General features: G+C 36.0%; 1 protein-coding gene across 1 annotated transcript; it reads left to right on the top strand.

Moving 5' to 3' along the window:
- The first annotated feature begins 4,830 nt into the window (after window positions 1–4,830).
- On the top strand, window positions 4,831–10,817 carry LOC110899465 (kinesin-like protein KIN-7C). Its single transcript, XM_022146360.2, has 14 exons — window positions 4,831–5,056; window positions 6,040–6,277; window positions 6,366–6,455; window positions 6,521–6,621; window positions 6,703–6,816; window positions 6,900–6,981; window positions 7,068–7,135; window positions 7,211–7,276; window positions 7,364–7,488; window positions 7,568–7,904; window positions 7,993–8,097; window positions 8,182–9,063; window positions 9,468–9,769; window positions 10,282–10,817. Exons 2-14 carry the CDS (start codon window positions 6,076–6,078, stop codon window positions 10,601–10,603), a joined length of 2,796 nt encoding a protein of 931 aa, XP_022002052.1. The 5' UTR covers window positions 4,831–5,056; window positions 6,040–6,075; the 3' UTR covers window positions 10,604–10,817.
- Window positions 10,818–13,968: the final 3,151 nt, after the last annotated feature.

Consider the following 13,968-nt stretch of genomic DNA (forward strand, 5'->3'; position numbering starts at 1 on the left):
AACAATATTGATGTTTTAAAACCTAATCATGTTCGGTAAATCTCAAATCACAACCAAAACTCTAAATACCCAAATAATCAACTAAATTAAGCATATATAACCACAATTCATGCAAACAGATCCCAAATTAACCAATCTATGCAGATGCAGATCAATATCGATGCAAATTAGATTGATGCTTAAAAACTACCTAACAGATGCAGATCAATATTGATGCTTAAAAACCTAATGATGTCCAATCAATCTCAAATCACAACCGAAATTCCAAATCCATAAATAATCAAACAAATTATGCATAATCCAATTCCATTTCAATTAATCCACTCAAGTCCACACATAGTCAATCGAAAAAATACATATAACCTAAATCAAACTATCCAAATCACAAATCGAGCTCGTGAGATAATAACTTTGAGCTAGAACATCAACCAGTCTGTCACACCCCCAAAATACCACAAGCGGAAACCCCCGCGGGGCGTGTGACATACCAGGATCTAGCCACCAATCATATTGAACTCGTAGATATGTTGAAATGGAACTTTCATTTATTAACATAAAGTATTGCAACATTACAAATAAATTTACAGTGTACAGCGGAAGCATAATTCATTTGTTAAGTGTTTATAAATCACACGCAAAATCCATTAGTCTTGTGTTGCGATTCCACGTATCTTGACCCATGACCACTCCCGCCTCCCAGACAGCAAGTTCCAGTCAATATGCACCTAAAGACCTGCAAGGCATGTAACAACGAATCAACAACAAAGTTGAGCGAGTTCACAGTTGGGTGTTCGTTTTAAGTTGTTTACGAAAACATAGTTTGTCTTTAGCTGGCTTACTTGCCGTGGGGGTTACCCCATAGTTGAGAGTATGTTTAACCAGTTCCTTCTTTTCCAAACCATGACCAGTATCTTTATTTCCCATACCATATCCATAATCAGTGGGGGCTTCCCCATGTGAACCACTAGACCCGTTTACCATATCGACTACTGACTAAAGTAAGTTGGTGCCCTGACGTCAATGTCTATCATCATTGACTGGTGCCCAGATCCATTAGTTCACGCCCGTCCTCTGCGGCACAGTGTGAGGCTTGTCAGACCTAAATAACGCTATCTAACTAATGACCCGCTCGCCATTGGCCTGACGATTAAGTCGATATAAAAATGAGGGACTTAATGATAGAGTTTTGGTCTAGAATCCATGTTGTCACCCTTCAGTATAGAGGGTGTGTACGTGTTCCAAACCAGGAGATCACGCAGTTTCCAATTAAATCCTTATCACATGTTGTCACCCTTCAATTAAGAGGGTGTGTACGTGTTCCAAACCAGGATATCACGCGGTGTTAGTTTAAATCCTTTACCCATTCCCAACCCTTGCGAATCCCAAGCCTTGTGAAAGTGTGAACTCACCTCGGTTTGCTCGGTATGCTTAACTACTTGTGCATAACAATTCAGTCAAATCCTATTGTATACACGTATACACAATCAGTTTATGTTTGTAACTACTCACATGAAATCCAACATCACAAGGTGTGCTTGGGCAATTATTATCGAGTAACACACAAACAGTTCATCAATCCACACAAGATTCCAAGTTTACATGTATATTCCATAACCATGTTTACCAGTTAAGTGTACTGAGTGTAAAAGCTAAATCATGTAATGCGATCAAATGTAACCATCATTAATAGTGAATAACGAAACTCAGTTTCTAGCATAATTCACAATCATAGAATGCACGCACAATAATGAGCACTGATTAACATATGGCAGTTATATTACTTCCTCATATTCTCAGTTTATTCTAACAAAGCTATCCATTCACAGACTTGATAAGCTTAACTAAGTTAACAGAGTTAACAGACTTAACAGTTTTAACCGAGTTAATAGATTTAACAGAGTTACTAGATTTAACAGAGTTACTGTGCCACAGCATTCAGCGAAATCACATATGGCGAAAACCCTTCCTGGCGAAATCCCCTCCCAGACGATGAAATCTCAAAGTGTTTTCATCGTTGTTGTGTTTTCGTCGACAGTGTTTTCGTCGGCACCTTGTTTTCGTCGGGTGAGTGATTTCGTCGGGACAGAGTTTTCATCAACAACAGTTACACATTCCAGAACCCTAATGGTTATCTAACAATTACGCCGACTTCATCATACAATCATCCAGTCATATCAATTCATACGATCATCCACACATACAAGGCAATAATACATAATCATTCAACACTGAATTAATATGGTTATCAAACATTAAATTGAACATGCACTGAGATCTAACCAACTACCATCACAACATCAGATCTAACCCACATGATTCCTGACGGCACATCAAACCTATCCATCCACCATTATAACATTCAGAGATATACATATATACACAACATCAAATCGAACATTGACAGTGGACATAACACAACCGATCATAACATCAACTTATAAGGATTCCTACCAAACCAATCCATTCAATTCACAACATGATCACATAACAGTTATCCAAAGTATCACAACTATCTAGTCACAGAGATAACATACTAACCCATTATAACAAGAGGCTAGCAACGGTTCCCAGAGAGCTGGAGATTGCCGTCGGGTTCAAAGGGAAGAGAGAGAGAGAGAGAGAGAGAGAGAGAGAGAGAGAGGAGGTGAGAGGTGATTAGGGTTTGCCAGTTACAGTTTTCGCGTAATCATTAATATCAAAACACTATAACTGATCGCTACTGGGCCGAAGCCCATTTGTTTTCGCCGGCCCTGCTTCTTGACGAAAACACTAAGGTGTTTTCGCCAAGAAGTGTTTTCGTTGCCAAGGGGGTGTTTTCATGGGGTAGGGTATTCGACAAGGGGGGGGGGGGTGTTTTCGTCCAAGGTTCCATTTTGTTGTTTTTAAATATACAAATATAATATTAATACAAAACATATTATTAACATACACACTTATAATGCATACCAAGAATATATAAACAACACGTTGTGAACAAGTATTAAGTTGAGTAGAGACCTTGAAAACTCGGGTTGTCACATTATCCCCAACTTGAAAGAAATTTCGTCCCGAAATTTAGCACGTGGTTACTGAGGAAGCTAGTTGTGTTGCATTGTTTCCTGGTTTTCCCTGGGGTGTCATACAGTCGAAAGTAATTTTATAAACAAAATGATAAATCTACTTACGCAATCCTTGAATGTAAATTTCGATCGAAACAGAGACTTTTTCGATGTCGGATTTGAGTCGGTTGATAGTAGCAGTCCGGATTTCAGCCGGATTTGACAACCACAGGGACCTAGAAAGCTAAAACAAAATGTGGAGACTCATCATGCCAAAACGTGTCAACCACAGGGACTCAAGTTGCTATTAACTCTTTTAATAATCATCCTTACTGTAGTTTAAAAAGGCGGAACACCACATATTATAATCAATGAAAAGTTGAAAGTAACGGCTTAAAATCAGGATAATCAGCTTCGTCACTGAACCATTACTTCATGACCAAAGTCTGGAAAAGAAAACTCACAAGTTGTTGTTGTCGTCTACGTCTTTGCACCCATTACTACCTAGAAGTCGCCAAATAAGAAGCTAGAAATTGAATCAGAAAATAGTTGGTACCTTATTATGCTTTCTTGCCTTGTGTAGAAACCATATGATGCTTTCTTCCTCTTTCTCTGCAGAAACTGTTGTTCAAACTCAGAAATCTAAAATATTTTGGTGGGCCTAAGCACTTGCCTCATTTAGATTACCCAAGAGCTGGCCCTGGTTTCTTGCTAGTTGCTAGTTGTCTTTTGTATAATTATTAATTAGCGATTAAAATGTAAAAAAAAAAAATAGTTAATATAGGTGAAAGTATTATGAATTATGATAGGAAACATTCACTGTAAAATCAATTTTAAGCAAACAAATTTAATAATCAAATAAAAAACTTTTTATAAAATGTTTTATTGATTTAATAAGAGAAAGAAACAAGAATTAACAAAGGTAATATATGCGTTTATAGCATATCTCAAATTATTGTTGGTTTATATTAAATGTAAAATTATACACATATGTTTGTTTTTGTTGGAAATAAAAATATTATTATTACTATTCCAGCAAGTAAGTTTTTCTGCTTTTCTTTTGTTTTCATTTAGTTCTTGTTCGAGCAAGTAATATGTGTTTTTTCTTTATGTAACTATAAGTAGGTGACTTCTAAAAAAAAATTAGAGGAATAGAGGAGTTTTAGAGTTTACACAACTGTAAATATAATAATGTTTAAAAATAATCAGTCTATAATCTTTTATTAGTTTGTAACTGTTGTAAGATACAATATATAACTAATATAGAGGAAAATTAAGTTTTTAGCGTTTATGAGGCACGATTTAGGATCGAAGAAAGCAGGGACCTTTTTTCGGCAAAGGGGCCCCAATTCTATCGTTCGCTTTAGGCTTCCAAAGTGCTTGAGTCGGCCCTGCAAGAAACTGATAAAACACCCAACTATAAAAACAACTGAGATTGAGACATGGGTTCGATTTAAAATGGTTCGAATATACATATATATAGGGTTATGGTAAAATGAAAACTTATATGAGTTGTGAGAACTTAGAGAACTCGACCTTACTAAAGATTTTTTCAATTTTTTTTTAATCGAAAATCCTAAAAAATAATTAAATTGATTTAACTATGTTGTCACATAATAAATGTGAAGTAAAAACATACACAACTTTGCCCTAGACAAAGATTTGATGTTAAAGTCTATGGTACACGATGCTTCCAAGCTTATATGTATATCATTTTAAATGGACCAAAATTCAAGCACGTGGACAGAACCATTCATCATAACAACAACAACAATTAACAAAATAACGCGGCAATTTCTGTCAAACTTTTGATCCATTAACCCTAATTTCAACTTAATCCCCAAAAATTCAAAACTTCTTCTTCATCATCATCATCTCTGCAAATTTATAACTCCTCTCACTCATCACCTCTCTCTCTCTCTCTCTCTCTCTACATTCAAATCCTCATCACAAAAGTACATTTATTATGTACTGTAGAGAGAGAGGGACGGTTCGCACAAATCGTGACGTCATGTGAGGTAAAATTTCAAAATATCTGCAACTTTTTTGACCTAATTTTGCTCCGTATGTTCGAATTAAAACGAAATTGTGATGAATTAATCGTAGAATTATAACATTTAACATTCAAATTCTCATAACAAAAGTACATTATTATGTATATGTACTGTAGAGAGAAGGTTCGCATAAATTGTGACGTCATGTGAGGTAAAATTTCAAGATCTACAACTTTTTTGACCTAATTTTGCTCCGTATGTTCGAATTGAAACGAAATTGAGATGAAATAAATCAAATAATCGTAGAATACTATTAATTTACATTCAAATTCTTCATAACAAAAGCACATTTATTATGTACTGTAGAGAGAGAAAATTCGCACAAATCGTGACGTCAGGTGAGGTAAATTTCAAAATATCTGCAACTTTTTTGACCTAATTTTGCTCAGTATATTGAATTTTAAACCAAATCATGATGAATTAATCGTAGAATAATAACATTTTGCATTCAAATTAATAACATTTTGCATTCAAATTCTCATAACAAAAGTACATTAATTATGCACTAATGATTACGTCAAGTGAGGTTAATTTCAAAATATCTGCAACTTTTTTGATCTAATTTTGGTCCGTATACTGTAATTGAAATGAAATTGAGAGAAATTAATCGTAGAATAATAATAACACATTTGGAAAAGACAGTCTGTAAAATCAAAGAGAAAAAGGTGTGTAGGGGACCAGATGTTAAACTATTCCCATAAATACACCGTCCTCGTTGACGCCTTTTCGTCTAATTTGCAAATCATTATTTTATCTCTTTGTCAATTTTATATAATAATAATAATAATTGTTAATTATTATCACAGACTACATATTGCGTTGAATTGTAGCTAACTTGATTTTATTGACTACCGGCTGTTTGTTTCAGATGATGATTGCCACAACAGTACTTAAATTGTTGGGCAGTTGAGCTAATATATTATTATTATAATATAATTGGTTTACAGTTATACAGGTTCTGAGAGGTTTGTTGTGTACCGGAAATGGGGGAAAATGGCGGTGGAGGGACGGACGGTGGCGGTGAGAAGATTTTCGTGTCGGTTCGGCTTCGGCCATTGAATGGGAGGGAGATTGTTACAAATGATGTGTCTGATTGGGAGTGTTTTGATAATAATACTATTGTTTACAAGAATGGGAACCTTAGTGTGCCTGAGAGATCCATGTATCCATCTGCATATACATTTGGTAGGTTTTTGTTTTAGTGTTGGTTCAGATCTTGAGTGTGTGATTATAATTTATAAACATGTTTGTTATGGTGGTTAATTGTGTGTAGATAGGGTTTTTGGTTGTGATTGCTCCACAAGGCAGGTGTACCAGGATGGCGCGAAAGATGTCGTGCTATCGGTTGTCGGTGGTATCAATGGTGAGTTCTTCGGTTGTTATTGAGTTTGTTAGTTGGATTCATGTTTGATTATGGTTGTATTGCAGCGAGTATTTTTGCGTACGGGCAAACGAGCAGTGGGAAGACGTTTACAATGACTGGAATCACTGAGTACACTTTAGCAGATATATATGATTATGTACAAAAGGTAACCACATCATCTCATGTTTTTTTTTTTGAGTGTTTAACCTTTAACAATCTAACTAATCTGAGGTTAATTATAATGTAGCACCCTGATCGGGACTTCCATTTGAAATTCTCAGCCATGGAGATATATAATGAATCTGTCCGAGATCTTCTAAGCACCGATGGTTATCCGCTAAGACTTTTAGATGATCCAGAGGTAAACGTCATATTATATTATCATTTAATATATATTTTTATATTTTTTGTTTTGGTGTGAATAATCGCGAACCATTATAACAGAGAGGGACGATTGTTGAAAACCTCACCGAGGAAAGTGTTAGGGACTGGGACCATGTAATGGAGCTGCTTTCCGTCTGTGAAGGTAAGAACATCTTTGACAATCGTAACAATTTTAACAATTCATAGCCTTTTTTGGTTTAGTTTCTAAATAAGAATGCATCATTACAGCTCAGAGACAAATCGGAGAAACGTCACTAAACGAAACAAGCTCCAGATCACATCAAATCATTAGACTGGTAAAGAAAAGTTCTGATTGCATAACAGTCTCGATAAAAGATTATATTTTTTCATGATTTGTTCATTGGATGCAGACAATCGAAAGTTCACCCAATAACTATCTAGGCAGGGACAGCGCAAGTACGCTTGTTTCGACTGTGGTATGCACGGATTTACTTTAGCCCACTGATATATATTATATAAAACTATAAAAAAAAATCCCTTTTCACTTTTGTGCTCTACTATAGAACTTCATTGATCTTGCTGGAAGTGAACGCGCATCCCAGTCACTAACCGCGGGTACACGGTTAAAAGAGGGATGCCACATAAACCGCAGCCTACTAACACTGGGAACCGTAATTCGAAAGCTAAGGTTCATTAAGTTTTCTTCCCTTTTTATCTTTATATAATCACTTTTTATCATTATATAATCATCGTTTCATTGGATACAGCAAGGGAAGAAGTGGGCATATACCATTCAGAGATTCAAAGCTAACGCGCATACTGCAGTCTTCTTTAGGAGGCAATTCACGAACCGCAATCATTTGCACAATGAGCCCTGCAAGAAGCCACGTTGAGCAATCGAGAAACACACTTTTGTTCGCAAGTTGTGCGAAGGAAGTGAGTACGAACGCGCAGGTGAATACAGTCATATCCGATAAAGCTTTAGTAAAGCATCTGCAACGAGAATTGGATAGATTAGAAAACGAGTTACGAACTCCAAGCTCTAATCGGATATCACCAGATACCGCTACATTGTTACGTGAGAAAGACACTCAAATCGAAAAGGTAATCACTTCGTTTTCCGGTCCCTAAATTACACATACAAATTTGAAACCAAGAAGGTTTATGTAATTATGTGTTATCGGATGTACAGATGCTGAAGCAAATAGAAGAATTGACCGCTGAAAGAGACCATGCGCGATCGCAGGTTCAGGATTTACTACGTGTGGTTGAAGATAATGAAAGTTCATTGATAAGGGTAAAATCATGAGTCATGACATAATGATGAATTTATTTGTATTTTTTTTTTTTTGGTACTCAATTATTTTTTTGCATATTTCAGCTAGGTTCAGATAATTACCCTCAGCTTCGAGTCCAGATGATACCCGAAGCTGAAAGTTATATGCCAGAGACATCGATTGTGGTGGACCCGCGTCAGTCATTCGATGGAAGTATTAGAACTCTCGGTTCAAGCCGATACTCTCCGAGGCGTAGTGAGAGTAGTTTCGAAGAAAATTACATTCCGGTTACCGAATTCGAGGAAAACGAAAACTCTCCGACTGATAGTACCCCGATACGGCCCATGATTAGAATAGCACAATCGAGTGAAGAAACCGATTCTTGTCATGATTGGAATGACGTTGATGAGAAGAGTAACGGAAGTTTCCACGAGTTATGCAAGGTGGTTCGGTGCATCGAATCGGAGGAGATAACTCCAAAAGCATATGTACGATCGTATTGTTCGTCTCCCGATACCAAGGTTAGGGTTTCTTCGGAAACAGTGTGTCGTGATGATCACAGCGCAAGTCCTTTAGAAGATATGTCTCCGGAGTCATGTGTGGATGAAGAAATGAATGCAGATAATAAAGTGGTGCTGACGGTTGAAACGCCATTGAAGGAAGATGAAACAGGAATACCTCCATTGAAGGAACAACTAGAATTGAACGGTTCTATTGAAGATGATTACGTATTAGGGTTTCCACAAAGCTTCAAGTTACCGAAGAGTAGAAGCTGTAATGACGGTATTCATGCTACATGGCTTAACAAGCTAGAACACAACACTCCACCAAATGGTGATGAGAGTCTCCCTATAAAGAGTTGCACGTTCAACTATGGTGTAGAATTTGAAAAAGGTATCGTTGATCATAATGGTAACGAACCAGAAAAGAAGTTAATCGAAGAACCATCTGAGGCTCAGGATGATAAGCAAGTTGATGATACCCAAGTGAGTTTATACCAATGTTTTGAAAACCTGACCGGACCGGTTGGACCGGGAACCGGGGGTCTGACTAGTTCGGTTCACACTATCAGACCGTTTTGAGTCGAACCGGCTGGTTGGACCGGGAACCGCCGGTCGGACCAGAAACCGGCTAGTTGAACCGGATTTTTGAAGGGCTGAACCAGATTTTTATTAATAAAAATTCAAGTTTACCCTATTTAATAATAATATTTACGGGATCACCCGGTTCTTACGCCCGGTCCAACCGGCCCGGCCAGTGGACTAGTAAGGAGACAAGTTCGACGCCCGGTCCGGTTTTGAAAACATTGGACTTTATACATTTTTTAAACAAATATGCTTCTTTCTGCAACTAATTCTCAACTTAATGTCTACTGTTTTGTTGACTGTAGATTACCACCATGGATCAGACGAAGTGTGTAAAAAGCATCGGTTTGGATCCAATAGTAAGCAGTTTCAGAGCAACGTCTTGGCGTTCAGAGTTCAAGAGGCTGCAGAAGGAAATCATACAGTTTTGGCATGAATGCAACGTGTCGCTTGTGCACAGAACTTACTTCTATTTGCTATTCAATGGCGACCCGACTGACTCCATTTACATGGAGGTTGAACGCAGACGGCTAGCCTTTGTAAAAGACATGTTTACACGGGTTAATGCTGCTGTAGACGATGGCCGGACCATCACACGTTCTTCCACGTAAGAATCCTTGTTCATTCTTTACTGTATTTATAAATGAGTAAAATGCCATTTTCGTCCCTGAGGTTTGGCCAGTTTTGCGACTTTTGTCCAAAGGTTTTTTTTTCGTATATGGATCCAAAAGGTTTGAAATCTTGTCATTTGCATCTAGCTTGTTAACTCCATCCATTTTCTCTGGTAAGTCAAGGGTATTTCCGTCTTTTTTGTTAACTTACAAGGCAGTTCGGTCTTTTTCACTTTATATACATGCATTTAGCATAATGTACAAGTATTCAAAAGACCGAATTTCCCTTTAAATTAACAAAAAAGACGAAAATACCCCTTAATTAATGGAGAAAAATGGATGGAGTTAACGAGCCGGATGAAAATGCCAAGAGTTCAAACAAACAAACCTTTGGACGAAAGTCGCAAAACTGGTCAAACCTCAAGGACGAAAATGACATTTTACTCTAAACATTATTCTAGTGTAAAATGTTTAACTTTTTTTAATTGTTTGGTGAATATGTGAACAGTGAAAGGGCTTTACGGCGTGAAAGAGAGATGCTGACAAAGCAAATGCACAAGAAACTAACCGAACAAGAGAGGGAGGGCCTGTTCCTGAGGTGGGGGATCGGGTTGAACACAAAGTACAGAAGGATTCAGTTGGCTAACAAGTTATGGAGCCAGGTTGATGACATGAACCATGTGGCCGATAGTGCTGTGGTTGTGGCTAAGTTGGTTGGGCTCATATCTGACCCTGATCATGCTCCCAAAGAGATGTTTGGTCTAAATCTCACACCTCCACAAGCCAAGAAAAGTTACAGTTTCAAACGTAGCTTGATTCCGCTCTTGTAGGACGGGTTTTCGGGTAACAAGCTTATGAATTTATAGCTAGTACGTAATCATCTTTTAGATGTCTAAAAGATTTAACTTTGGGATGCTCTAGTTGTGATTATAACTATAGGGTCAAGTGCCTGTATATGTGATCATGTATATTGTGGTGTATAAGAGTAAAACTCATGTGTTGTGCATTGTTTGTTCATGATTTGATTTGATTTGATTTTTAACATTTTAAGTTTCAAGATTTAACAAGTCCTTTAAGATTGATTAGTTTCAAGATGTTTTTAAAGTTTAGAGGTCTATTACATGTAGCCCTTGCAAACTCTCAGCCAACGTTGGTACAAACAGTGGAACGGAGTGAACTATCGGGTAGATTTGGAACGGGGTGAACTAGAGGTCATGGCAAAACATGTCAAACCAGTCATGATTGATAAACTTGCAAATTACAACGGGTCATTCAAAACATCACCGAATGTCCCAAATCTTTAAGTGTAAAATGGCACCACCACTGACGAATAACACCACCACCACCGTCACCATTGAAAACGACTGATGTGTCATTAGAGTCGGTAACAACTAGCTCAGTTGTCGTTGCTGGCTACCATAGTCAACTGACACCTACTACAACCACCAAAAATACAAAAAGAAAGAAAAAGAAAGCTGAAAGCTAAGAAAAACAAACAACGCAAATCGATTTTAAACTATGCATAACTAGAAGCCTGAGCTAAGAAAATAATTCAATTTCCTAAAATCGAAAAGATCATTGATTGCAAGACTAGAAAGTTGAAATAAAAATTACTATACCTAATGTTGCTAATAAGTTATTATATTTGAAGGTTAGTATCTATCTTATATTGGCTGAAAGTAGGGGTGTATATTGATTTTTTTATACACACCGACATGTACCAATTTTCATGATATCAAAGTCACTCATGAAATTTTTTTAATAGCATCTATACGATCTAATTCTGATTGTCCCCACTAAGTTTTAACACTACCAGTAAGAGCTTTGAACTACTAAGTGTTGAACCAGTAAGAGGTCTGAACTATTAAAAGTTAGTGTATGCTTAACTGTTTAGAGACAAATGTCTGACCAATTTAGATAAGAGTTCTTAACCATTCAGATTCAGCATAACGCTTAACCATTCATAGGCAAATATCTGAATGCTTGCGAAACAAACAGTCTGAACCATTAAGTGTTGAATCAGTAAAAGGTCTAAACCATTAAAAGTGCAGGTAAGAGCTAAACAAAATAAAATGCCACTTATTTAGTAACTAGCCCATTTAAAAATAATTTGGATAGCTCAAGCACAAACTAATTAGCTAAACTAATAACTTTTAAGCCCAAACTGATTAGCTAAACAAATAACTTTTGAGCCCAAATAAACTTTGGCCAATTTAACTTAACCCAATTAAAATCCATCAAAATAATAGATTATGCAATTCAGGTTCCATTCTTCTCAGTACTCAATTTTTTTTTTCCAATTTCCAAATTACTAACGGTTGATTTACTTGATTATTTGTTGGAATTTTGATATCTTATTAGATTGTTTATTTGATTTATTAGTTTGTTTAGTTAATTGTTAAACAGTACTCTAGAATTTTAGATTATTTGATTAGTAACAGCTGATTATTTGTTAGAATGCGGGTAGATTAATCATCTGACTTATTAGTTTATTTGGACAAATATTTGTTGTAATTATAGATTTTTTTTTGTTAATTTTTAGTATTTGAAACTTAATTCGTTTTTTAATATTAAGTGAGCTGAATCAAATCGAAAAAAGTTTAATACACGGACTACGGATATATAACGACAGACAACCGATTTTGAGAAATTTCTAATCTGCTATAAAAAAATATTCTTGGTCCCACCACCATGCCCTATTGTTGTTGGATTAATGATGGGTTTGAAGGGATAATGTGTTAAATAGACGTGTTAATGATGATGGGTTTAAAGGGATAATGTGTTAAATAGATGTGTTAATTTAAATGTCTTTAATAGTTTGCTTACTTTTTTTGATATAAGTTAAAATTGATAAGAATGAAAAACTTTAACATTGTTGTGAAACAACGATCTACTAGCAACTAACATACATACAAGAATAAGGATTATATGCATTGTAGAGAGAAATATAGAATATAGAATTCGTATTCATTGAGATGTAATTATGCAATACAAAGAACCTCTATATATATAGTGTTCTTACATTAATACAAAGGACATGAAGAGACGGGAGTTAGAATATGGATAGTCACCATAATATAGTTTTATTTATAACACTTCCCCTTGACTATCCACGTGATAAAGAAAACAATATATTATACGCTTGGTAGTGCTACCTCGTTAAAAACCTTGCTAGGAAAATCCAGTGAGACAAAACCTCAGCTAAAGGAAAAAGAGTGCAGCGTGCATTTTCTCCCCCTGATACTATTGGATCAGGTATTTTGCCTCATTAAAAACCTTACTAAGAAAACCCAATGGGACAAAACTTAGTTAAGGGAAAAAGAGTGCAACTTGAATAAGTCTCCCCCTCATTTTAACATGTAGCCTTTAAGTTACGTGTGTCCATCTTCCTTGAAAGTCGAACAAAGCTTTTGTAGCCAATGATTTGTCATTTGATTCCTTAACGTGCAATCCTTTATGTTGAGCAATGTTGTGCTTTGTTACATTTCTGCATCTACAAGGCTAACCAAACTTGTTTTGATGGGTTAGTAAAATATAATCAAATATCGTTTATACCTTAAATATTTCTTTGAACTCATTCCAATGTCTCTTCGCTTGACAAAGGTTATATCATGACAATATGGTCAAGTGAAAGATATTATAACCATACATAGCTAGTAAAACATATTAATGCACTTATGCATTTAACGATGGTACTTCTAGAATGAGAATCTCTACTTTGGTAGGAGATGATAATAGGCATTTCTTATAACAAATGACTTAACAACCTTTAACATACTTTAAGGTTCAACTATGTCCATACTAAAATATCCAAACATCATCTTCTAGATGTACTTGAGGGATTAATAGAATATAATTACATATATACTCAAACTGCAGTTCGAGTAACAATTAGACCATGCCAAGGTCATTCAAAAATTATCCCTCTAAAAGCTCGACAATTTCTCTCAATGATGCCTAGACATCATTACTGTAAATTGCGATTATAGCGAACTTTTAAAAGTAGAATGTTCATAGAACATGGCTAATTTAATCAAACTTATATCCCTCTTTATGCGAATATCTCGAGTTTTACAACACTCGACCCAACTATTTTAGCTCATACGTATTTTGTCAACTTCATATAGTACGCTCTTGAGGTTTTTATATCAATGCTTCTAGCATTATCAATCCATGAGGGAATTCTGCCCATCTT

Source organism: Helianthus annuus, chromosome 7 (assembly GCF_002127325.2).
Source record: "Helianthus annuus cultivar XRQ/B chromosome 7, HanXRQr2.0-SUNRISE, whole genome shotgun sequence".
Taxonomy (NCBI): Eukaryota; Viridiplantae; Streptophyta; class Magnoliopsida; order Asterales; family Asteraceae; genus Helianthus; species Helianthus annuus.